The sequence below is a fragment of the Rutilus rutilus genome (genome assembly GCF_951802725.1).
Source record: "Rutilus rutilus genome assembly, chromosome: 18".
Taxonomy (NCBI): Eukaryota; Metazoa; Chordata; class Actinopteri; order Cypriniformes; family Leuciscidae; genus Rutilus; species Rutilus rutilus.
The window spans coordinates 31,548,913-31,576,673 of record NC_140231.1 but is presented as its reverse complement, the minus strand read 5'-3'; the positions used below and the strand labels follow the sequence as shown (position 1 = coordinate 31,576,673).

Sequence of the window (27,761 nt, the reverse complement as noted above, 5' to 3'; positions counted from 1 at the left end):
AAAAAAGCTTTTTTTTATTTTATCTTTTATTGTATTCCAGTTCTTGAATTAATTCGATTCCGTTTATCAGGGATTAATCTAATATACAAATAACACACATATTTATAAAAAATGACTTTCACTGAAATTGTCGCCGTACGGAGGCCCTAGAGGGACATGGTGGTGGAAAAAATATATTTCAATGATTCTGCGATCCTCCGAGAAACTTTGCGCAGAAACATTGTAATATATTTCTTTCTCCCATCTCATTTTTTGTTCTTCACCACGTCCCTTTAGGAGCTCCTTATTACTGGGTTAAAGAGGAGTAAAGTGCATATCTCAGACATGTTCTGTGATATTCTTTTTGTATGTTTTTAAATCTTTAATAAAAAGCAATATATCGTTACCAATATTAAAACATCATCAAACAAATAGTGCAAGTAAGTTCCCACCAGTAGCCACAGAAGGGCTTCATATATATATGTATATATATATATATACACACAAATCTTTAAGCACCTTCATTGTACATGGCCATTGAAACATCTTTGCATTTTGCACACCAAGATAAAAACATTTTAAATGCCTTGTCAAGTGCAGAGATATTAAATTGTCATGTCAATTCTCATCTTGAGTCCTTGTACGGTGGCTCTTGGGGTTGTTAGACTGGTGTTTTGTTTTGTGGGTGTTTTAGAAGAAAGTCCTGAAGGGGAAAATCAGTGTGTGAGTTTGTATCTGTTAAAAGCTTTTTATTTCAGAATTGTTTTGAGGGTTTGATGTCAGATATCGTATACTGCTTCGACACACATTCTCTCTCGAAAAACACGCCCCCCTCTTCAGATAAACCAGAACACAAACGTGTTAGTGTCTTACAAAACCTCTTAGTAAAATATAGCCAAGGCTTATTTAAATATGCATAAATAGCATGAAAATATTTTTGTTTCGGTTTAACCGATGCTGAATTATTCTAGCCATTCAGATATGAAAGTTGTGGACATCCCCCCCCCCCCCCGTTTTAGTTTCCTGTACCTCCAAGACTCTTCATATGTGAAAAGAAAGACTGCTTTGCAAAAGAGGTGAAAACATTGGATTTCAAGTTTGTTCTTTAACAACACATCTTTGGATGTTTTACAATGTTCAGTATAGAAATACCTACGATAATGAACAATTCCACCATAGAACCTGAAAGCCATCTATACAAATTATTATTTTTTAAATGTTGCAGACAAGAGCGTTCAGTTTAATCAGGGGTTGATTGAGATGCACAATATAAATAATTTCAATCCTGAAAGTTATTATGAGAAAAACAGCTTGCATTATTTGCACATTTACTGCAGATTGGGTTTGACATCTTATTTTGGCTGTAAAAAAGTTTATATTTTTTTGTGCGTGTTAAAAATGCTTTCCAATTCCTGAGACTTTTTCTGATTAATCTGTCTTTGTGGTTTCTGTTGTAATTCTAAAAATGTAACCACTTTTGTATTTTGCATAGTGGATGTACAATGTGTAGGTTTGTAATTATTCCCTGTCTTCAGGATTTAGATTTACTGCAAACATTAGAGAACCATTGTCAGATAATGCAATGCAAAACATCGAAGCTTCTAGCTTATTTCAGCAGGACGTATTTTTCTTTCAGCATACCTGATTGTCAATTTTTTTGCATTCAATTTTCACATACTCCATTGCACTGAACAGTCTATGAGCATATCACCATTGTTAGCAAACGCTGAAGCATCAAAAACAGCTTTAACAAAAAAGCACATCCAAATCTAGTCATTTAAAAAGTTTTTAAAATCCCTGTCATCCCATTGGAAGCTGACTTATGAAACGAACGAACGAACGAAAAAAAAAAAAAGTAATTCTTTAATTTTTAATATTACAGAGTCTGAACCCGAGACTTCTCCGAAGCGAGCAGCTGTTTCAAGCTGAGCCAATCAGAGCTCAGGAATTAACGGAAAAGTCACTTTGCGGCTTCGGGAATGGGCGGGGCTCGTTCCAGTCTCACGGCCCAGGGGTCAGAGGGCGCCGAATAAAAGGGCGGGTGGGGCAGAACGTCTTCCGTGGCCATAGCGAAAGCGAACACGCCCCGCTTCCTATTCACGTCCTCTGAGATGATGTTCCTGTCAGTCTCCCGGCTGTCGTCCACGTCCTCCATCGTTTTCCCTCCCGGAGGATGCTGTTTCTCAGCCCGCTGAGCCAGCAGAGGGGCTTGGAGGGCGTTGGGATCCTGGGGGAAGAGGAAGTTGGTGGCCCGCCAGGCGGAGGGCTTTCGGCCCCGTCGCGGGCGCGAGACACGGCAGCTCTGACGCTTGATGTGCCGGTGCAGGTGGTCGGAGCGCGTGAAGCTCTTGTAGCAGTGCTCGCACTGGTATGGCCGAACGCCCGTGTGGATGCGCAAGTGGTTCTTCAGGTCGTAGTTGTGAACGAACTTGGAGTTGCAGTGCAGGCAGATGTAGGGCCTCTCGCCGGTGTGCTTGCGCATGTGAATCTTCAGTTTGTCTTGCCTGAAAAAGAGTAAGACGGAGATTAAGTTTGAGGTTAGATGCACCAGGTCTTTTTTTCCAAGGAGCACCTGCAAAATCTGAAATTTGGATTGAATCAAAAGTTGAAAAAAGGGGTGAAAAAGTTGGGGGAAAAAACTTAAGGGGTGCAATGAAAATGTATTTAATAATGTGTTTTTTCTTAATAAAGGAATACACGGAGACATTTACAAGCAAAATTATTTATTATATAATATGTAAGTTATACAAAAATACAAAAAATACACTAGGTTTTTAAACTATTACGAATCTTCTGAAAGAGTGCCGAATCTCCTGATCAAAAACGCAGGCAAAAAGCAGCAGAAACAAGCAATAAAAGCATTGCTTGTGCACGTTATAGTCTTTTGAGAGAGAAAAAACAAAAAAAATAGCTTTTTGTTCAAAATGTTGCTATTTTTAATGAAATTTACCCACATTCAAGAGTTGATTTAAAAAAAAAAAAGGTATAAAGATAGAATAAAACGTTATTGTTGTTGTTTAAAAGCAGAGTTTCTGTTCTTTCTTTTGCTATATTTATTGTTACAAATATTCTGGGGGCCATGAAAGTTTTGTGAAAATTATCACAAAACTTTTTAAACAACTTTTTAAAACAAACCTCTGGCGGGGAAAGAGTTAATCTTTTGATTTCTGTGACGAGGCAGCTCAGACAGAGGCGTTTACGTTAAATTAAAATTTCAGACACAGTTTATTTGTGTAACCAGAATATCAATAATGAACTGTAAAATCAATTATGCATAATGTGTGAGTTTTCATTATAATAAAGCCCGAAATGCGCCAGGACTCTTATCTTGAAATGTCGCTGGCGATAAAATATGCTCATCTAAAACATTACAATTTAAGCACCATAAAGTAAACATTGTCATAATTCATCAACAGTAGATCACAAGCAGTCTATTATTTAATTCAATCATCACCTTTTGCATTTTAAAAATTGTGATTCCTGTTTTGTCCCTCACCAAATGTAAGACCTTTTAAAATAATTAGGATGTTTGTTATTCCATTTAAGAAGTTTTATAACATACATTCATACATCTGAGGGTTTTTTTTACTTTTTGAGGACCCGTGGGGATTTTTATCCATTTTTCAATGTTAAGATGATAATACACGGGGCAACTTTTTGAGTAATGTTGCCGTCAACGGGCAACCAGGTGAGACACAGGGCCCACGACCGACCTGAAGTATCCAGATAGAAATGTGTTGCCCGTTTTCAATGGGAAAATGCCCGGCAAAAAATGTTCCCCTTCGATCATTACCTTTACACACTAAACACTCTTTCTCAAGCGTCTTCGATTGAATATGCATGCAGGAAAACACACAAACAGGTGTACGCCTTCATACTTGAAAAGCATACAGTTGCAAGTTGCTCAACAGTCGCAGCCACAGAAGAACCTAAAAACATGAAAACCGAAACACTCAGGATTTAGTGCTCCTGTTATGTGGTATCCAGATGAGTTATCCAGAAGCTAGAAAAACGTTGTTTGATCTATTTCTCACTCTAGATCTCACTCATAGAAATTTCATTCCTTTACAGAGCGTTTGAGCCCAAAAGTGAAATGTAGGTCTTATATTAACATCACCACGCTTTGGCTTTTATTACAGTGTGGAAACCTCGTGCGGGCTTCGACCACAGTGATGCATAAAGTGTTTCACAGCAGGTTTGCCCTTATGATGCTGCTCTAGTTTTCATGTGCCATTTCATTGTTGTAATACCGAAGCTTAGCTGTTCAGCTTCAAAGAGGCTATTTATTCTTGTAGACAGTCAAGTGTAATTTGTTTGAGGGAAAAAGTTACATGACAGCAAGTCAGAATTATTTCTCGTAAATCTGTCATTGTAAAACATTCTTTGCCTTTTTCAATTTGTCTGTTTCTTTTTAGTGAATGTTCACTTAAAAAGAGTTATTCTCGCACTAATGATGTTAAAAACAGTCCTGAAATGCTAAGGGGAATAGTTCACCCAACTTTTTCATGTTCGTGTGGTTTCGAACGTTTTCAGATGAAGGAAAGTCGTACCGGTTTGGAATGACATGAGGGCGAGTAAATGACTTTAATGACACAAGTTTTTAGTTACATTTGTGGGTGAACTATCACTTTAATGGTGTTGTTGCACATTCACATTGTCTCCATTTCTTCCTATCATTCCCATCAACAATCACTATAAATAAAGGTGGCAATTTATTTTTTATTTTTTTATAATTCAAAAATATAAATAAAAATCGCAAAAATGTAAATACGTTAAAATGAATACGTTAAAATAAACATTTTATACTTGGAAATGTATAAAAAAAATACAAAATACACCCACCGTAATTCCCATTAACTTAACTTATTAATATAAATAAAACTGGCAAGTTTTTTAATTGTAATTTAGTAACAATTTAAATAAAATAAAAATGGTAGATAAAAATTATAAAATTAAATGGTAAATAATAATTGTAATACTTAGAAGTGTATATAAAAATATCACCATTATTCCCATCAACTTTCACTATTAAGTGTCAAAAGTATTTTTAAAAGAGTAATTTAATAATAAATGAAATAAAATACAATTATAAAAAAATATAATAAAATTAAATGTTTAGTAATAATTGTAATTAGAAGTGTATAGAAAAATATACCCACCATAACTCACCTATCAACCTTCACTACAAATAAGTGGCAAAAGTTTTTAAATGGTAATTAAATAATAATTTAAATAAACGTTAATTAAGTAAATGATCCATAATAAAATTAACAATAATTTTAACAATTAGAAGTGTGTCGAAAAATACAAAGTATTTCTATACTTCTATTGGAAAGTATCTTTAATTGAATTACATTTAATTATATTTAATAGTGTCACTTCCTTTATCTTCTCTCACTGACTCTCTTTCCTGAAGTTTGCGTCTCTTAACCCGACTCACCTGGTGAAGCGGACCTCGCAGATGGTGCACATGTAGGGCTTCTCCCCCGTGTGTGTTCGCATGTGTCTCGGCAGCTTTCCCGCTCCTTGAATCACCTTGTTGCAGATCGGGCACTGCTGTGACGCCTTGGGCTTCATCTTCCTCTCCTCCTCCAGCTGCCACGGAGGAAACAGTGTCCCGAGATGAGAGGCGGACAGAAAACTCAGGTAGGACCGCAAGTCCGCTCCCTCTTTGATCGGGCCGAGAGCGGGGTCAGAGGTTATGCCCAAACCTGGACTCATAAAGTCTTTAAGGAAGTCTCTGTGAAGGATAGGGTTCGTGGGTTCATCCTTTAACTCTTCTTTGATGACTTCTTTCTTGACTGCGAGGTCCAGAGGGCTGTTTTCCAGCGAAGCAGCGGGGAAAGGGTGTCGCGGCTCCAGAATCTGAGGATAGCCTGGGAATTCTGCGGCCCACATTGGAGGATAAAAGCCTGGGAGAAGAGGCGAGAATCCAGCTCCTCTTTCCAGGCCTGGCACTTTCGGATACAGCCCCTCTTGAAGTAAGGACTCTATGGAGAAGTCCTTCAGCGCCCGGCCCTCCAATCCCTCCGGCCCTCTGGGTTTCCCAGCACTTGGAGTGTCCAGTTGGCGTCTTTGGGATTCTTGTCCATCCCGGTCCGGGTTCGGCAGCTCTTGTTGCGAGCTGCAGGGTGGGCTGTCCGTTCTCCTGTCCTCACAAACTTTTCGTCCCTCTTGGTTTTCCGCCACATCGCCTTGTGCGGACTTCTCACTATTGTCGTCCTCAAATTCTCCATCTTTCGAGTCAACCTCCTCCTCCATTTCCTCCTCTTCGTCCTCGTCTTCCTCATCATCCCCCTCAAACTCCTCTCCTTCTGCAGGCCCTTCTCCCCCTCCACCCGTGTCCATGATTTCCAAACACACGTTTATGATGCAGGGAATTTCCAGGAGCCTCGCGGCACTCAGGATCTCCTTGACGTTGGATGCGGTCACCGTCAGCGTCGACGTGTACGCGAACTCCAGGATGGCCGTCAGCGATTCCGGCGCCACGAAGTCCAGCTCGTAGATGGCGTGCGTGTTGGTGTCCCGACTGGAGCCGGTGGCCACCGTGAAGAGTTTTTTGAAGTACTGGCTGCAGGCGGCCAGGACTGATCGATGGGTCCGGTACTCCTGATCCCTGACGACTAGGATGACGTCGCACAGAAGCCCGTCCCGCCGCTGCTCGTTGAGACTGCACAGGATATCATTGCTGTGGTTCGGGAAGGGGATTCCGATCAGGTCCTCGTCTGTGTGCGCCATCTTCTCCGGGGAATCTGTGTACGGGTAAAAAGTGAAATTGGTCAGAGGTGCAGTTTGTTATCCTGTCATGCATTAAAACAGGGCTGGGCGCTTAATCGATATTCATCTTTATCATTAAAAAAAAAATCAGGCATATCAATAATGAACTTTTGAGTACATTTCAATACAGTTAGATGCTAGAATGTCTGCAGGTAGCACTTCAATACAAACCGCCCTAATAATACAGTAGTCGACATTTGAAGTGGATCAAAACCTTTCATCAAAGTTATACATGAATTTTGAACAATACCCGACAACTTTGATGAACTTTTTTGATCCACTTCAAATGTTGACTACTGTAGTTCAGTTTAACTTGAGGAAATTGACACTGAATGTACACTAAAAACTAGTGTAGGATTATCACTTGGATATATAAATAATTACAAAGAAACGGCAAGTGACACTTTGAATTTAACTTAAATTTTAAAGTAGAAAGACGAAAGTAGTATTTACTTGTAAAACGCACTCCAATAAACTATTTCAATAATCCAGTAAAGTTTTATTTGCAACTTTGAAAAAATCTGTTGAAGTAATTTTAATATGATTTAGGGATAACCAAGATATTTGTTCATCCATGTTTTAATTTATACAGTATACAAGTGCTGTTGTGTTGCACCTTATTCGAATAATACAAATGCAGTATTTTGTTCTCAATTAATTGTTAGATTTTCAATTGTTTACATTTTAAAAGACTGATTGAATTCATTTCACCAGACACCATTTTTTGACGATACCTTTTTATTAAATCATAAAACAGAATCCAGAAAAAAATTTAATAGAAAACAGAATTTCGTTCTAAATTAAAAGCTAGTTTACTCTAAGTTTACTTGTAACAAACATTCATTTTCAAACACGTGGAATGCATTTCCTTCCATGTTAATAGTATAAAATGATTAAATGAGATGGGCAAAAAAATATTGTGACGATATATTTGGCCATATCACCCAGACCTACGTTCAGATATTATTGATATACAATGAGATTTGAGTTAAAACTGCTTGGTTTTGCAAAAGTGTGTAACTTGTGTGTGCGTGCACTTTGCGGTTAAAGAGGATGCGTCACATCATCAGATAGTTAATTAGCTCCCATATAGCGTGCAAGGACCAAATCTCAGTTTCTCTCTGATTGCGATCAAACAGCAGCTCCACTGGCTTCTGCTTTTCATGACATATGTTGAAAGCAGTGGCTATTTTGTTGTGTAGGCCTTGAAAAGATAGGGAAATAAATCAGATCGTTTGCATTGTGAGAAAAGCTGACACTTATCTTTATCACATTCGGAAAGAAAAGAAGACAAGACAAGACGACACAGGAAGGCAAAAGGGGTCAGGCTCTAGTTTCTGCTTTCCACGGGAAAAAAAAGTGTCAGGGCATGAGAAAACGTAACCCACCACCTCCAGTTTTACTTGCGTCGCATGAGAGCTCTGATAACGGTGCTACTTAATTGCAATTACTTTTGATTAATTAACAGGCATGCAATGTTGAATCATATTTAAAAAAAATATATATATTTATTATATTTTAGTCATGTCTAGTTTAGAAGTGCACTTCTACTGTACAGTGTCCAACAATAATAAAGAATTTGCAAAGCTATATTTTTCGGACGGCGGATCTCCGTTCAGATGCTCTTAAACTACAGGCCTACATGAATGGAGCCCGAATTGTACCTGCGGATTCCCTGAAATGTTTACTGTGACTTTTTAAGAGGCATTTTGGCAGCATTGTCCTTCATTCATGGCTATGAATAGAGTTTAATCTCAGTGTGTCTCGTCCCCGTGGTCACGGCAGGCATGTGGATGGATGCTTTCATACGTCCCGCCACCACCGAAAGCTGTCGACTGGGGTTCAATGGTCCAAAAACGGCTTCTGGGCCAAAGTAAATGAGCTACTGGTGTTTTCTGGATTTTTTTCTTCTTCTTCTCTTGTACATTGTCTGTATTTATTCTCTATAACATTGAGCTCAGCACTTACCAATCAGGATTTTAATGTCCCTTCTGCTGTTGCTAGGAGACAGATGCTATAATTACCGTTTGAACATATAGTCAAGTAACACGGAATGTATCTTTTAAATTGAGAGCCTTGTGTTTTAAACTATGTGACCCTTCAGGTAAATATACACACATAAATATAGATGCCACAAAAATAATTTCTTTGGCCTGTATGAACCAACATGAAATGAAGCAGTAATGAATAATTATTATAGATATTGAAGAATATCACATATATAATATGCCTTGAATTATTTATAATTGATTGGTGTGTTCTTTGCTAATTGTGTATAAATAACATTAAATTTTTTTGATGATTTTTAAGGGATAGTTCACCCAAAAGTGACAATTTTGTCATTACTCACCCTCATGTTGTTCCAAACCTGAATTAGTTTCTCTTTTCCGTTGAACACAAAAGAAGATATTCTGAAGAATGTTGGTAAGCAGACAGTTGACGTCTATAGTATTTTTTTTCCTACTATTGAAGTCAGTGGGTGCCGTCGACTGTTTGATTACAATACCAACATTCTTTAAAATATCTTCTTTCATGTTCAACAGAAGAAAGAAACTCATACAGGTTTGGAACAGCTTGTGGGAGAGTAAATGATGACAAAATGTTCATTTTTGGGGGAACTATCCCTTTAACCACATTTGTATAAATAGCACAAACACTTTAAAAGGTTTAATTGCAGAAAGAAAAAAAAAGAGAAAGACAGCGGAAGAGGGAAGGATGAAATCTCATGTCCCCAGAAGTTCCCTGACAGGTTGGGCAAAAAAAAAAAAAAAAAAAACCTCTGCCCCACCCTGGAAAATCCAGCCAAGTTAAATAGGCGTTCAGAGCTAAAAACAACAGTAGAGCGGGAGGGAAAAAAGAAGGAAGAGAGACACAGTGAGGTCTCCCACCCACCCTGGGAGCACATGCGTTTCTCGTCTCCTCTTTTCTCAGTCCGGCCCTCCACACCTCCTCACTCACTCCCATAATTATAGTGTGCGCGTTTGAGGGTCGACTGGCCCCTCCACACACGCTTAGCACTGACTAACTCCTTCAAACCTTGACAATTCACTCCTTCGCGTGTGCCGACGCATGCTGACGTACCAGACACTATAGTTGCGCTAATTACTAATACCACATATATCGTACATCTATTGGAAAACCTTTTGTATCATTTGGTCTAACTTCTCGCTAAATTCTGTCTGCAACTTTTCTGTTGTTTTCCAAACTGACCGTATACCCTTACATGCAACCTCAACCGTTGCACATTGAGCATGTTCATTAAGCCGTTTGTCCTTGTTGGTTCCCACCGAGTTGATTGACCCACGCACACCTCAGCGATAGATGCTATCTGAAATCCTGTCGAAACTGTTGATGTGGCACTGCTAGGAAAGAGCATGCTTTAGATTGATATCTGCGACTGGACCACAGCTCAGTTTGTCCTCCAGACTGACGGAACTTCCTTATTTGCACTTTTTGTTTTAAAATGATTTGATCATTTGTACTCAATTGGAGTGTAGCCTTTGCGGTTTGCTTGTGATGTTTCTAACGATAAGGAAAGACAACGTAATTTTCCACGGAGTAATATTTTATCGTAATGTTCACACGCTGCTGTCAGGCGCTCATTATTGTTTCAGTGAACTCCATTTGTTTGACTGTTAATAGCAGAAGTGCAGAATAGTGTACCCTAAGAAAACGAGCTTATTTATTCTCTCATTCATTAAATATAAATTAAATGTATATACAGTATATAGTGCATGAGTTTTGTTGTATGAACGTGTTTGCATTTGTATTGTTAAAATATTTCAAACATTTGTTCAGTAAATTTTCTGTGGATTTGAACTCTTTCTCTGAACAATGTAAAGTAATAGAATTATGATTATAAATAAAATAAATTCATTTTTTCAGAATGAATGTTGCAATGCCAAATCAAATGCCCCGCTTGAGGTTAAAGGATGTTTTTCAGAGATCATCTGAGTGATCATCATTCATCGTTTGTTCTGGTGCCGGTCTTAATCTACGCAGTTTGTGGAAAGAGGTGAAGAACGTCTCATAAAATACCCTCACACAGTTCCTTCAGCCTGATAAAATACCACACACTCATTTCAGCACAGAGAAGCGTTTGTGATTTGAAAAAGTTGCGTGCATGTGGACCAGTGTTTCCTGCACTGCTATTCAGGAGGAGCATTGCAAAAAAAGCTTAGATGTGTTTCTTTGATATTGCGTCGTTGTCCTTGTTGTCAGCTTGCGAAAACGAACATGCAATGAGTTTCAGACTGCTCGATTCACAAAATCGTCCGTTTTAACGAATCGGTTGAGCAGTTTTGAGTTTGAATTTGTCTGAAAGCTTACTTAAAGTGATTAAAAAATGGTAATTTATAAGCTCAGTAAAGCCTGTGTGTAGAAATGAACGCATGCAGTGTGATTTAAGCATGATCAATAATAACCTTGTTTGCAGATATTTCCTATTTTCATTTTTACATGTTCATGAATTACTAGTTCTGAGTTCAACATCAATCACAATGTGTCATATCTCAAAACATAAATGACACTGTGAGTAAAAACCCAAACTACCCCCTCAGCTCTTTGATTGTTGAAAATAACACACACCTGTGTTTGATGTTTGAACTAAATGCATAAGCACACGCAGGCGAACACCTGCTTTGATGATCGTCTTAACTGGGACAAAGACTGTGGCTTCAGAATTAATGTAGTGATTTTTCGTTAATGTATTCGTAAGCACCTTTTTTTAAAACACAGTTTTGGGGGTTAAATGCATGCATTCGGTGCGCGACGGATGCCTCGTCTAACTTTGTGATGCAAAGATGACCAACTCTTGATATGGTAAAGTTACAACATCTCCTCCAAAAGTTAAAACAGTTCACATTTGTGAGAGATATTTCATCATGGCCTCTTTAGGGAGGCAGGGCTCGAGTCTAAGACAGGAGCGAGCGCGTGTCATGGTGCTCAGACTGCTGGTAAATTGGCTAAATCCAGCCGTGGGTTCGTGGGTCCTGAGGGAGATCATTTAGGGGCCTCACCTGCAGGGGCACCTGTAGGTTTTAGTCTATTAGTGCTTTGCTGAGACTCACGGCCCTGTTTACAGACACATCTGCCTCCCTCCCTCTTGTGCACTCTAGCAGCGGCACACCAGTCGCCCAATAGAAGGCTGTGGATTTGAATACGGTTTCTCTCTGCCCTGTAGTGATTTGCATATAATACACAGCAAACTGTTTAATGGTGCTTTGCTTACTGTGAACCTGATATCTGTTTCAGTTGTGGCAGACATTTGCATGGTTTGTCATGTTTCCACAGTCTGATTAATTACTTTTGTGGTTGTGGAATTTGGTTTTGACATTTGCATTTAATAGTAACAGAATTTTTGAGTTTTGTTAATGAGTAGCTGAAGTGACGTCAAGAAGATGTCAAGTAAAATCTATTTTAAACCAGATTTTTCTGATTCTTTGTAATATAAAAAAAACAAAACAAAAATAAAAAAATTATATATATATATATATATATATATATATATATATATATATATATATATATATATATATGTTATTTATTTATTTCATTAAAAATACAGTAAAAATCAATAAAAACTATAATTCATTGCACCAGTCCAATTTCTGAATTCTTTAAATGCATCAATTTATTCTTAATGTATTATGAATTGTATATATATGTATTAAGATATATGTATGTATATATATATATATATATATATATATATATATATATATATATATATATGTATATGTATGTGTGTATATATATATATATATGTATATGTATATGTATGTGTGTATATATATATATATACACACACACACACACAATTAACATGTGTATGTATATATATATGAACACACTAATAGTCAGGAGTTTGGATTAAGATTTTTGTTTATAATTAAGCTTTTGTTAATGTTTTTTAAAGAAGTCTCTTATGATCACCAAGATAATATTACAATTTAAAATTATTTCTATTCTAATATATTTTAAAATGTAATTTATTCCAGTGATGGCAAAGCTTAATTATATATAATAAAACAATTATAATAAAAAAAAATCAATGTGCATGTCAGTGTTCAACCACCCTAATACAAATTGACGACAGACCACAGTCTTAAACCGGTCTTTACTAAACCTTGTTTAACGAAGTTAAAGAAAACATAATAAAGTGTGGCGTGAAGGTTTGGCCTCGTGTTTTTGGCCCTCTCTGAGTTCTTTTAACGTTCTGCTATGAATTTGACCCAAATGTTTGAGTTGCTTTTCACCCGTAGACGGATTCACCCGCCAACAGATGAGAACAAACGTAAACCACACTTTAAGAGACTTGTCAAGATTACACACAGGGATTGTGTAATGTCTGCTGTAATTCGTCTGTTTGCTAAATATATGAAGCAAGACCGTACAGACACCTGCATCACACCTGCTACAAACAGTAATTTACACTGTTTTTAATCTGCGTTCAGGCCTCTTCAAACACACAAACACACGTCAACGTCATGACACCCTTTCGAAAACTTCAAAAACATATTCAAATGAGTGTCTAAACTTCTAAAATCTAAAATCTGTTTTTGGATGATAATGTGAACAGCAAAATTCACAGTCTGACACTTTCGAATCTGATCTGGGCCACTTTTGTGTGGAAACAAATCTGATATGTATCTGATTTTTGAATTGTGACGTCAGTCTTTTTATACTTCCAACCCCAAATATAGTTCATAAATTGCACTATATGAAGTATCGCAGACAGATGCCAAATATGTATGTATATAGATAGATAGATAGATATAGATAGATAGATAGATAGATAGATAATTAATGTATAATAAAGTTTTACTTTATATTTTTATATATGGCCTATAACTATACTTTTATATATCTTAGGTATATACATGTAATTAATTTTTTACACTTATTTTAAGCAGTGACAGTCGCAGTTAAAATGTTTGGCTTAATATATCTTTAAGCGGGAAGTTCATATAAAATGATATATTTCATATATAAATATAGTTCTATTTCATATAAAAATGTAATGTGATACAATACCGGTCAAAAGTTTGGAAACATTAAGGTTTTTGAAAGAAGGCTCACCAAGGCTGCATTTATTTGATCCAAAATACAGTAAAAACAGTAATATTGTGAAATGTTATTACAATTTTAAGTGACAGCTTTCTATGTGAATATTAAAATCCTGTGATCAAAGCTGAATTTTCAGCATCATTACTTCAGTCTTCAGTGTCACATGATTTTTTTTGGATATTTTAAGTTGTAATAATTGTGAAAGTTTTTGATCAGCCTTTGTGAGATTAAGAGACTACTTTCAAAAACGTTAAAACCTTAATGACCTTTTGACCAGTACTGTATATTTAAAGATGATATGAAAATTGTTTGTTACAATGAATGTAACAAATGTGGGTCGATCATCTGTTTAGATTGATCATTTGAGAAATGAAAAAGTGCACTTTATCTTACAGTGTTGTACAGTGAAGTACAGTAAATAACTTAAAGTCATGTTGTGATAACGGAGCACTTTGCTATGCTGCTGTCACACACATCAGAGTCAGCGGTGTCTGGTGTAATTGTCGATTTGCTGTGTCATTACTTGTTTGTGTTAGTTTGCGTTTACAGCAGGCCAAAACTCCACACGCTCATTTTCTGGAGACGACATCTAAAGAATGGCCCAAATAATTACATGAGTCATCAAATGACTGCCCACAGACATGCTGTTCTCTACCTGAGATGCACACAAACATCCCCGACGGACACGTACAAACAAACATAAACAGCTTGTACGAGCGCACATGTCAACCACAGACTCAAATATTGTGCGCATTGTGACTCAAACACACACGAGACAGACTTTCACACATGCAGAACTCTTGAAAACATGGTAAGCAGTAACGCACTCACCCGTCCAGATCCTCAGGTGTGTCTAAGTGAATGTGTGATTTTTTTTATTTTATTCCAGGACTAAGTGTGGTCTCAGATCCGAGCCGGTCTCATCTCCGTCTCTGAGGGACACAAAGACGTCTGTCCATCCTCTCTGCCCGAGCGTCTCCTCTCCATTCACAAAAAGCACAGACGAGCATCCAAACTACAAGCCCAAAACAACAGCACACGCGGACAGACTGAGAGGTTTGTGTGGACACTGACAGGAAGGAGGAGAGAGAGAGAGAGAGAGAGAGAGAGAGAGAGAGAGAGAGAGAGAGAGAGAGAGAGAGAGAGAGAGAGAGAGAGAGAGAGAGAGAGAGAGAGAGAGAGAGAGAGAGAGAGAGAGAGAGAGAGAGAGAGAGAGAGAGAGAGAGAGAGAGAGAGAGAGAGAGAGAGAGAGAGAGAGGAGGTGGTGGATCTACTCTAGAGCGGCGATGTAGTTTTTATAGCTGGGTGGGAAGCTCAGGATAATAATACCCATCCTCCTCCACAACACAGTTTAAGCTCAGTATGTAATAAAGCCCATGGTGCACAAACCCTCTGATTTGGGGTCAGACAAAATGAATTTTTAGTTTTATTCGTGAAGGATTTGCAACTCAAACTTGGGCACAAATGAAGGGAGAGAGAGAGAGAAAAGTACCAGTTCTATATATGCATGTGCGCTGACTTCAGAACATGAATTAGACGAAGGTAGAAGACCCGAAGTTCACAATAGCACTCTACTCTTACTTCTTAAAACGTACTAAATACTGGACATTATACATTGTTTATGGTCTTAGATGTATATTTTTCTTAAAAAATGTACTGTCACATGACCTAAATGGATTTGATTCGGCTTGTGGTTGAAAGTTGAAAATAAAACCGATTTAATAAAGTTTTCATGCAATTTTATTTACACATTTGGCAATCAACTCATATAATGAGTCAAGAAAGAAATATTAAATAATGTGATTTTCATTATCATTTGCCAAAATGTAGTATATGACCAGAGCACAATGCATTGTGGGATACATTATCTGAAGCATTGTTCTCTGGTTGTATACTACATGCATACTACACATTTTGGCAAATGTAGTATGTAATCTGTACATGCAGGATAAATGGCTTACTGTGCACCAGGGTTATTGTCTAAAACTAAAACTAAAGGAAAAAAATAAATAACTGAAATGAAAACAGAAAATATAAAAAAACTAAATCTATAATTCTATACATACTTTATTCCACAAGTATGACAGCTATACACTACAGCAAAAGGAAGATTAGTATGCTAGTTTTCTGTTTCTGCTGAATATAAAGTATGTGATTTCGCATCGTTTCCTGTGGCGCACGGGTCAGATTTGCTGCTTATATTTTGCTTGTGTGTCAGTTTTATTAAGCGACACTTTATATAATGGCAGAATTGAGACGTTACGACTCTCTAGTTAATTAGAAGTTGGTTGTTTTATACGTGCGGTTTGACCCATATTGCAGCTCAGACTGCATGTTCCTCAACAGGGCTGTTCAATTTCCCTTTGTTGAAACTGAAACCAGAGGTAGACGGATAATCAGTTAGTTAACGCGTAAACTTATACTCACAGTTGTGTGAAGAGTGCACTTGTTCATACAGACAGCAGTTTTTACTGTAATGTGGTTTTCTACATATCTGTACATCATATCATCTGTAGAAGGTACGTATGTATGTATATATGTGTGTGTGTGTGTGTGTGTGTGTATATATATATATATATATATATATATATATTATATACATTTCTTTAGTTTTAATATATATTTAAGTAATATACATGTTCTATAATTTTTTATATATGATATATATTTTAATAATTTACATTTTCTGTATAATTTTTAACATAATATATATTTTCTTTATCATTTTTTATAAACATTTTCTTTATATATGTCATTTTTTTAAATTTTTTTTTAGAAATGTACATTTTCTTTTTATTTTTTATATATCTATAGTTTAATAACATATAACTGTAGGTTTGCTTTTTTGAATTCTATTCATTTGATTTGGTTTCCATAATTTATCATATATATTATACATAATTGGATTGCATTTCCATAAGTAGTGTAGTTGAATGTGTGCAAAAGTAATACAAGCTAGTTTTTAATAAAAGCTCAATTATAAGTAATTATGTCTAAGTGAAACAAAATATTTCTAAATATTTCTATACTCCAGTGTATTTGACACACGTGACTGTTTTCCCACCTTTCAACTCATTGTGTGATTCTTCTGCAAAAAGCTTTAGATTATTAGATATTCCTCTGGGTATGTAAATGTTGGCATATATCATGCATTAATCTGTCAAATGAATGTTTATTATCTTCTGTTTTTTACAGCTGGACATTGAGAAGATGGACAATCTCATCCTATAATAATACTCTCAGCTGTCAATGTTTCATTTATATTTGTATTTTCATGTAATGTCAGTGAGATCTTATTTTATCACCATTTTATAACAAAATCTCTCTTGTCAAGGATACCAGTAAAAATCTCTTTTGTTCAATCAATGTGAACTTTAAAACGTCCCCGGATCATGTTTGGATTCTGATAATCAAAGATGTTTGACATTTGTCACAATCATAATGTTTCAATTCCATTCAATCGGTTCAATTCAGTTCTTAACACTGCAAATGTTGTCTGCATTTCTGAAAACAGATGTACAATATGTGAGACAGACACATATTGAAATGGCGGTACTTTTTCAGAAATCCAGCATGTGTTTGTGTGAAAAGAGAGAGAGAGGGAGTGCGTTTCCTTCAAATCTATTGTTTCAAAAGACATAAAACTATTACAGACTCTCTCGTTTGTGTTTTTTGGCACTGTGACATTTTCCCCCCCGAATCTGTCTCTTTAAATCATGACTCGACGCTTTAACACGGACAGGATTTCCTAAATGACATCAAGAATCCACCTAGTTATGTAATTTATGACATATTCATCATGACCTGCTTTTTAACGAGCACAGTTACTTTAAACCAAAGACGGCGTTTAACTGGGTAAACTATGATTTAGATAGATTTCTTTGTGCTGCTGAGAACGTGACGAATGCAAGATGTGAAAATGTAAGAGATGGACAAATTAATTATGGAGACGTGTGTCACGCGCACACACACACACACATTATTTGAAGATATTTTCAGTTAGTTGTCATAGAAACCTCAGACAGGTGATTCTATACGTCCCTTAAAACAGATTCCTGAATTAGACAGTGTTTTATAAAAAGACATTTATTTTGCGTTACGACTTTAAAGATGCGTCAAGCGCAATTCGTAACACAACACAAGTACCTGATGCATTCACAGTGTTGTCAAAAGTTGCTTTTCAGGGTAAAAAAGAAAGGTGGTTTTCAATCAAAATACTTCCTATACTTAAAATTAAATGGTTCTTCAAAGTCAGAGGAGTGTTTTGGTTCTGGAGCATTGGTGGTTTTCTAAAGAACTACAAAATACAAGTTTTTTTGTGTATTTTTTTAACCCTGAAAAGCGTGACATCACTGAGAATGTGTCAGGGATTTGTGTTGTGTTATGAATTCACATGCTTGACACATTTTGAAAATCGTAACGCAATGACGCATTAAATTGAACTTGCATTGGTAACACTTTGTTTAGAATATTAAAATGTTCTCCACAATAAGAAAAAATAGGTTATTTTAAGAAATTTTGACTGAAAGGTTCTTTGAGGAACCAAAAATGGTTCTTCTCTGACATTGTGTTTTAAAAAAAAAATGTTTTCATGAAAAACTAAATGAAAATTAAGTTTTTAGTTTTTTTGTTTCAGGTAACTTTGATTTGATTTCAAGTAACGAAAATGTTTTTTAAGGTTTTAGTTTGACCTATAATAACCCAGTTTAGCATCAGATTTCTCCGATGTCTTTTGCATCAGTCAGAATGCAGTGAGAACTGATGTGTTGTTTTTTTCACAGCAGTCAGACGACGAAGAGACTCATTCAGAACCACGACTGACATCCTTCTCATACAAACCCTTGTGTGTTCGCTGACCCTGTGATGCTTCATTTCAGGGAAGGTTAGATGTTCCTTTCTTTCTTTCTAGTTTGCTAGTCAAAAATCTCTATTACTGTTGCTCGTGTGTTTAATACATAAATTCATCAGTTTGATATCCTAAGCCTTTGGATTTGTGATTTGGGACGGCGTGCACAGATGTATTGTGGGAGTGGGGGCTTTGGCGCTCAAGGGTGTGGCCTTGTGGGAAAAATTTGTCATCTCTGCCCACTTACAGACAAACCCACCAACTAGGGTGGGAAACAGCCGTCCAAGGACGACACACACACACCCACACACACACACATACACACACACACACACACACACACACACACACACACACACACACACACACACACACACACACACATACACAGAGAGCCCAAAATATGCGACAAGGTCATCTGTGAACCCCTCCACACATCAACTCCTGTTTTTACTGGATGTGTTGTGTCTTTTGGTCGGCTTCATCTGCGTTATCTGGTATCTTCTACACACACACACACACAGACAACAGAGAAACAGTGATCATTTTTGGAAATGCTGCTGATAAGAAAGTTTTTATCTGTGTTTTTGTCTTGGTCAGGCTTGTCAGTCTGTGTGTGTGAGTGTGAACTACATAATATGATAATGATTCAAGCATTAATTGCTTTAGTGGAGCATGATGGGAAATATAGTTTTGTTGTGCAAGCCTATCGAAATGCATACAAGCCAAATTGTACTTTAAACATGGACAATTACATTTAGCAGACGCTGTTTGCTATTGTATTGAAGGTGTAAATTTGATTAGTTCATGCATTCGTATAGGCATTGCTAACACGACGCTCTACTGTTTAAGCTGCAGGAATTACAAATGATTATGACTGAAACCAATTAACTTCAGCAATTATTTTGTAATTGACACACCTTCAACCCAGAAAGTTGCGGCTTATAGGAAAACCAGAGTATCCTGTTGGTGTGCTGGTGTTCATATGTGAATTCGCTCATTGCGACATACTTGACGTCAGATACTCCAGCGCTCAAGCTCAAATGTAGTGTAATGTACATCCCCTAATATGTCGTTAATCAAACTAATCATGCATGTAAAACACAGATCTCACACGTGTTTGCGACAGATGGAGTGTGTGAGGGTGTGTGTTTTTGTGTTTTTGAGATGCTCCTTCTGAAAGGACATTTTTGTGGAGGATTGTGAGGGGGAGGCTGGCCCGTGTGTGTGTGTGTGTGTGTGTGTGTGTGTGTGTGAGAGTGATTATGACTAGCCCCTGTCTGCCCTCAGGCCCTCTGGCTCTACCTAATTAAAAGCAACCAGGCTGCAGGGCACAGGAGACAGATGTCTGTCAAAGCGCGCTCACACACACACATAGACACACACACAAGATGCAAGCTTTCATAGTGATCAGTCACAAACTAACTGTATGCACATATGTCGCTTCATGCTAAAAAATGCAAGCGCATATCACACGCATGCTCTCATGCACACAGTTCATTGAAATCTACATGTGTAATGGCACTGGATATTCAGCATGCCTAAAAAAAAAACATGTTATATGTAGTGATGGACCGATATCTAAACATATAAATGTTTTTTTATTAACAATTAACAGAACAATTAATATATTTAACAGAACAATTAACCAGACAAATAATATTGCTTAATTTTACATATTAATTGATTTGTTAATAGGTAATAAAATCACATACATTATCATCTACTATTTGTTTTATATTTATACTCTATATATATTAGGGGTTGAACAGACTAGTCGACTTTAATGCTCTGCCATGACGCTTTAAGCTTGACATCGACTAGTTGTTGATCACAGCCTATAGAGGGCGCAACAGGTTAAAGTCAACTTTTACACTCCGTTTCCTTTAAAATGACTAATAAATGCATACTCAGAGAGCGCTCCACAAGATGTGTTTCATTAAACCATCTGGATGCTCAAAATTGCTCGTGTGAATTCACGTTTTAAACCGTTTATTGTACACGCAAGTTAATCGCCGTTCTAAACTAATGCACTGCTGCATTGTAACGTACACACATACAGACAGTAGCTTGCAGATCACGTGAAGATCGCACACACACAGAATCATTCAGTACTGCAGAGACATGTTGTAAACTCTGTTCTGTGATTTATCAATAAAATAGCTTAGAATCTGAAAAGTTGTAGCATATATTTCTTAGTACCTAAACCCAGAGCTTCACTATTAGTAGAGAGACGCTGCCAGGTAGAATTAATTCTCACGCAATCGCTCTCTCACTCACTAATGCAATCATATAAATGTAATGTAACTTTATCTGTATGTGATTTAGAACGAGCAGAAATCTGTGAGAAATACAAAGACAAAAGAACTGATAAGAATAAGCTGTTATGTAGGAGCGCTGTGTCAATATGCCAGAGCTGAGCACAAGGCAACCCGTGTTCGAGTCTCAGCTCGAGGTTCAGGCTTATTTGCTCATCAATGACATCATCAGCGACTAGTCGACATCGACTCGACTTGCATCACATAAAGTGGTTCAACCCCTGCACAAAAAGACAATTATCAGGACAAACAATATTTTTTTTTACATATTAATGGTTTTGGTAATAGGTCACCCCCTTAAAGTTTGTTCCAAAATCAATATATAATTTTGTAACTTTTTTAATTATTTTATAAATATATTTGTGTATATATATATATTTGTGTGTGTATATATATATATATATATATATATATATATATATATATACACACACAAATATATTTATAAAATAATTTAAAAAGTTACAAAATTATATATTGATTTTGGAACAAACTTTAAGGTATAACTTTAATATATAAAATATATATAACTTTTTAAATTAATAAATATTTATACATAATATTTACATTTTTTAAATAAAAATAAAAACCTATCTAATAAAAATTAAATATATTTTATTTAATTTGTATATTGTTAATAATAAACATATTAATTTAATATTTGATATATTTGATCATTTATAAATGTATGAATAAAGTTTGTACAGTGACAGTCTGAAATTAGATTTTTTTTATTTGTGGGAACCGAATCGGGAGATGACCCAAGCTGGAATTAATTTGGATCGCCCGGCATCGCCCGGCACGACCTGCCAGGCCAAGACTTCATCTTTGACAATATATGGTAAACATTTCCTTCAATTTTGGAATAAATGTTGTGTAAAATGTGTTGTTTTTCATTGTATATTTGCAGGATATCGGCCGCACTGCTGTGTAATACATATCGGCGATCGGAAACCTGTTTAAGTCACATAATATCCACAAATCTATAACAAGCAGCTACCAAACGCTGAGATAATTCCTCAATCTTCCTGCGGTCACACAATACAACCCGACTGTCAGTCCATCAGGCCCGAGAGCGGCCCGCTGTGATGCCTAAACTCTTCTGCTGAGGTATCTGCTCCAGTGTGTGTGTGTGTGTGTGTGTGTGTGTGTGTGTGTGTGTGTGTGTGCTTAGGGTGGGTGGATCAATGTGTCCTTATTTTAAACTGAGTGAGTGAGTGAGTGAGTGATAGCCCACACACTCATTTCTATCGCTGTCTTTCTCTCCATACACCCCTCCTCTGTGCCTCTCCTCTTTTCTCACACCAGTGGGTGGACCCAGTTTCAAAACCAAAATCTTACAGCAACATTACAAAACGGGCCGCTTTCCCTCTCTCTCTGTGTGTGGTTAACTGAGCTCGGTCTCTCTACGTAACGGTGTGTTGTGGTGCGTTGCCCTCAATAATACTTTGTGTCTGTGTGTGTGTGTGATCATTTCAAGTGTGTGTGTGTGTGTGTGTGTGTGTGTTTGGGCTTCTGTAATTTACCCAGAGCAACAGAGAGAGAGGAGACAGTCTGGGAGTTGCCACTGGTTACAGTGACTCTTCTCACACAGGAAACACCTACAGGAGTTTAGATGTTCCTCAATCAGCTGCTCTCACATCACACTCACTTTTCATAGAAGACCAGAGGAAATCAGTCAAACACACACGGCCCAACGCTGAAATCTAACAGATCGGGCTTAAACGAGAAGAAAGACATGTCAGCTGAAAGAAACTAAACTGTGTTACAGTACAGGAAGTAGTATAGCTGGAGAACAGAATACACTTGAAAATACAGTATTGTTAAGTTTAGTTGTAGTCTATAGAACAGAATAGTTGTAGTATGTAAAGTCTATTAAAGTTTAGTATGATAGAATAGTGAAGTATAGTCTATACAAAAGCTACGTTTAGCATGGTATAGCATAGTGAAGTCTGGTTACAGGTGACTGAACAGTATAGTGTAGTCAAGTCTAATCAGGTTTGGTTAAGTATAGTCTAGAGGTAGAACAGTAAAGTTTAGTTATAGTTAGTCTAATAATAAGTTTGGCTATCGAATAGTCTGGCTATTAAGTAGTCTAGATATAGAACACATTATAGTATAGTAAAGTCTAATCTGGTTTGGTTAGACCAAAGAATAGCTCTAGTTTAGTCTAATGATAGAATAGTAAAGTTAAGTCTAATCAAATTTGCTTATAGTACAGTCTAGTTTTTGATTAGTCTAGATGTTAAACAGATTATTATAGTATAGTCTGATCAGGTTTGGTTATAGTATAGTCTAGTTATAGATTAGAAATTGAACAGATTATAGTAATGTCTAATCAGGTTTGGTACAGTTACAATAAAATATAATTATAATATGGTATAGTGATAGAACAGTAAAATGTTGTGATTATAAGTCTACTATAAGTCTGAAGTCTAGTTATAGAACTGTAAAGTCTTGTTAAACAGTAATTATTGTAGAATGTCTTATCTAGATCAGATTATGATCCCAAAGGGCCGATCATGTTCGGATTAATCAGTTTGGTTTCTATTAAACAAGATCAGCTGTAAATAGTCATTGCAAACGCATAAAACCTTTTCTTCTTTCTGGAGACTTTGACCTATATTATGGTTAATTTCCTGTTTGTTATGGGCGATTAGTCATGTGTCCTTGTGAATGTGTAGGAGCTTCTAAAGAAAAACACTTGTTGAATTCTTAAAGATATATCATATAATCCCAGCCGTCGCAGCGCTCAGAGTTTATAAATAACGGCTCAGCTCAACTCACCGTGACCATAGTGATAGTGAAATTGCGTGACCATGTGACATGGTCAGTTGCTATCAAAATGAGCATGCTATGACATCAGCATCAGGTACTTAAATGGATGGCTGTAAATACCCAGTTAACCGTTTAACTTTTGAATGAATCAGTTTAACAGCTGGTTATCCAGAGCAGGTTCATAAAAGATTCAGTCGTGACACGGTTTTATGCAGCAGAAAAAAAAAAAATTTGGTCAGGTTGAGTTTAACTGTCTCTCACTCTGTGTAAAGGTGAGGTCAGGGCAGTCCTCACGCTTTGACAGATAAGCGTTACCTAAATCACCACAGATGCTTTTTTTTTTTTTTTTTAAGATGAAGAGAGAGGAAAGAGAATGACATATAGACAGGCACTATTTCACTCTCTGTTTGAGTGTGCTGTTGGGCGGCTGTGTCATCAGAAACAGACATGTTGTGTGTGCGGATGTGAATCCCCTAACTTTCTCTTTGGGTCTCGAACTGGACAAACTGACTCTTTATTAGATTGATTCACTGCTTACAAACACACACACAGTCATAGAAGAGTCTCCATTAAGTAACATCAAACCGCAGATTTCCTCTCACAACTGTTAAACGAAATTAAAAGAAATGATCAGCTGGTTATCACAAAATAAACCCTGACAGGATGATGGGGTTTGTTTCAACCTGAGGGGGTTCATTTTGTGATAATGAAACTAACACTGAAAGATTTGGTGAACAGATCTGACTAAATAATTTCACTCTTTTTTTTTTTTTTTTGCAAAAATGAAACTAGCACATATATGTGGGACATCGGTTGCCTGGGATAACGATAAATTATTTAATTTAGCGTCATGATGCACACACATCTTTTTACTCTTTTTACACTGATTTGTACTCTCTTTTACACTTCTTTATCGAATCAAAATGTTATTTTCAGTAGCTGAATTATCGTATAAAGCACTCTTTTTATTATTTTATTATTAAACAAAAATTATTTGGACCCAAAAAGAAGCAATGCGTTTGCACCAGCCATGAGCAACACTATATGTAAATCAATATTTATATCTGCTCACATCACAGTCCCTCATCAATATCTGTTTTGTTCAGTGACTAAACATCATAATCTCTATTCCAGACAGTCAGTCAAACCATATTCGTCTTCGATATTATAAATTATATAAACAAGCTATTGTCTGGACATACTGACTGATTACCATAAAGCGGATGTCAGTGAGGTTTTTTTTTTTTTTTTAAGAAATTAATACTTTTATTCAGCAAGGATGATGTAAACTGATCAAAAGTGACAGTAAAATAATCTATTTTAAAAAAATGCTATTCTATTCATCAAAGAATACTGAAAAAAAAAAAACAAGGATCACAGTTTTGACCAAAATATGAAGCGGCACAACTCTGCATTACCCAGCATTCAACATTGATAATAATCATAAATGTTTGTTGAGCAGCAAATCATCATATTAGAATGATTTCTGAAGGATCATGTGACACTGAAAACAGGAGTAATGATGCTGAAAATTCAGCTTTGATCACAGGAATAAATAAAAAAATTATATATATATACACATTTGCAATAATATTTCATAATATTACTGTTTTACTGTACTTTTGATCAAATCAAATAAAGGCAGCCTTGATGAGCAGAAGAGACTTCTTTAAAAGTCTTCTGTATTTTGAATATTATAGCTATTTTAAAGGGTTGGTTGATTATGATTTCACTTTTCTAACTTTAGTTAGTGTGTAATGTTGCTGTTTGAGCATAAACAACATCTGCAAAGTTACAACACTCAAAGTTCAAAGCAAAGGAAGATATTTGCTTTTAAAGAAATCACTTTTTAAGGACTACAACAAACGGCTGGTAGAGACTACACGAGCTTCCTCCCGGGTTAATGACATCACTAACCCTAAAATTTGCATAAACCCCGCCCCCGGAACACGATTTATAGATTATCAAGACTGAATATGCTAATCAGTGATTAGAAGATAACTATACATCAGCTACATAAATTCATCAACTAACCATTCAGAAACGTTCTGTTGCTTCTACATGTTGTTGCTTCTACATGGTTATACCACCCGTTTAATGTATTTAACATATATATTTAATTAATTTATATATATATTAAATTAGTAGCTTCTTTTTGATAGTTGTCACCACTGATGTTCTAAAACCCCAGTGTTGTTCTGAGCTGTGTTTGTGTGTATGTCTGTATCTCTCTATGTGTGTGTAGGTAGGATCTGGTCTGTAACTGTTCCCAGCAGTGATCTAGAACCACACTGAGATCCCAATCTTTGTTCTTGTTACCTCGTTCCCACACCCTCCCGCGTGGAGCGCACCACACTCTCTAATGTTTGAGAACACGCCAGTGTAAAAGTATCTGGCGTGTAACAAAAGACTGTTTCGGATCAGGTTCAACTTTGATAAACCTTGTCCTAGTGACTCGACAGACAAAGGTGTGGTGCGTATCCCGGCATAACCCCACTCCCTCACGCTGCTCTCCGCTGCTTCTCTCTCGCTCGCTGAGGTTTGGACTCCCACCGCAGGAGTTTTTATGTAATCACGGCCTGTTAATGTCAGGTTAATCAGGGCTGCTCGAACATGCCGTGATGGATCTGAAAGCGGCTGCTTGGCATTGAAAGGAAATCTGGTACCCGTCACAGCCACAATTAAAATGAATGAATAATTGAGACCGGCGGTCATCTGCCCATTCACCTGATATACGGTGTCCCTGACCACACCGAACAAAGCTCCCCCTCTCTCTCTCTCTCTCTCTGTGTGTGTGTGTGTGGATACTGTATTCACACAGTTTACCCGAGTGCACTGAATCTACATGTTTGAATACTTCAGCATTTAATCCTCCAGATTCTTGATTGAGTCTCGGCTTATGTTCACAAAGAGAGCAGATGAATGATGTTTCCTGTATTCCGTCTCAGACATCGTATGTGAAGTTTCCGCAGAATAAAAGTCACAGCAGAAAGTGGAAACATGCTGGTCAGTGTTTTCAAAGCAATCTTGTCCAAAAAAATGTAAGCAAAAAATGTATACATAAAATTCAAAGATTTTTTTCTTTAGAATATTCACGTAAAATCGTTCATTTTTGGAATTTTTCTATTTTTTTCTTCGTTTATAGAATAAAAAAATAAAAATTAAATAGTGGAAGACATTAACATTTGAAATGTTGAAAATCATTCAGAAATCTTTAAATAATAATTGACTTTGTTGAATGTTTTTCAATTAATGTTTATACTGTTCCCAATAAATATACAGTAATAAAACCCTTACAAAACAGAACCATTTACTTAAGTGCTTTTGTTATGTACGTTACATTACTGACTTGAAGAATGAGACCCTTACAAAAAAGCTTGCGTTTTTGAGATTGCAATATGCCATTCAAGTGACGTATAATGAAAGTCTAAAAATCATTAGTTTTTTTTTTTTTTTTTTTTTCAAGTACAGATAATTTCTCACTTATTATGTAAACTTTCCTCATATTTTAATTTGGTTCTCATGCATTTTTTGTTTAGTCGCTGTCGTGGCGTAATGGATAATGTTGGTCACAGCCTGATTAGTCTTAAACTGGAGATCTCTTGCAGGGCAACACTGAGTGATGCTGAGATAGCATCAGACCCCTGTCCCTGCCCTATCATCTCATTTTACTGTATTAGACTTTCTAATTAAACAGACGGTGAGAACGAGGGGGTGGGGGGGGTCCCGCAGAATCTAATGCACTTCACATGACATATGCACAAGACGAGCCGAAAAAATGCCATCACAAACCCTTTACATTTCACCACAGACAGTGATGGAGCAGTTAGACAGGCACTGAGAGAAACTAACTTCGAGCGAAAGACAGAGAGACAGAAAGTAGTGTTTGCTGACCTTTAGGTGTTGCTGGTGGAGTTGCTTCTTGGAGAGAAGTCTCTGCGTGTCAGGAAACAGACTGCTATCCTCCGATTCAAACATGTGAAAGTGAACACAGA

At 36.7% G+C, this 27,761-nt stretch overlaps 1 protein-coding gene across 2 annotated transcripts; it reads right to left on the bottom strand.

The window, feature by feature from the left end:
• Nucleotides 1-52: 52 nt before the first annotated feature.
• On the bottom strand, nt 53-27,761 carry zbtb7c (zinc finger and BTB domain containing 7C). Of its 2 annotated transcripts, none has more exons than XM_084387093.1 (3): nt 27,661-27,761; nt 5,420-6,731; nt 53-2,483 (listed from the first exon to the last, which is right to left on the bottom strand). In XM_084387093.1, the coding sequence occupies exons 2-3, from the start codon at nt 6,715-6,717 to the stop codon at nt 1,940-1,942; spliced, it is 1,842 nt and encodes a 613-aa protein (XP_084243219.1). In that variant the 5' UTR covers nt 6,718-6,731; nt 27,661-27,761; the 3' UTR covers nt 53-1,939. The 2 variants fall into 2 exon arrangements, with proteins under 2 accessions (XP_084243219.1, XP_084243218.1); XM_084387092.1 differs by lacking the exon at nt 27,661-27,761 and adding an exon at nt 14,656-14,828.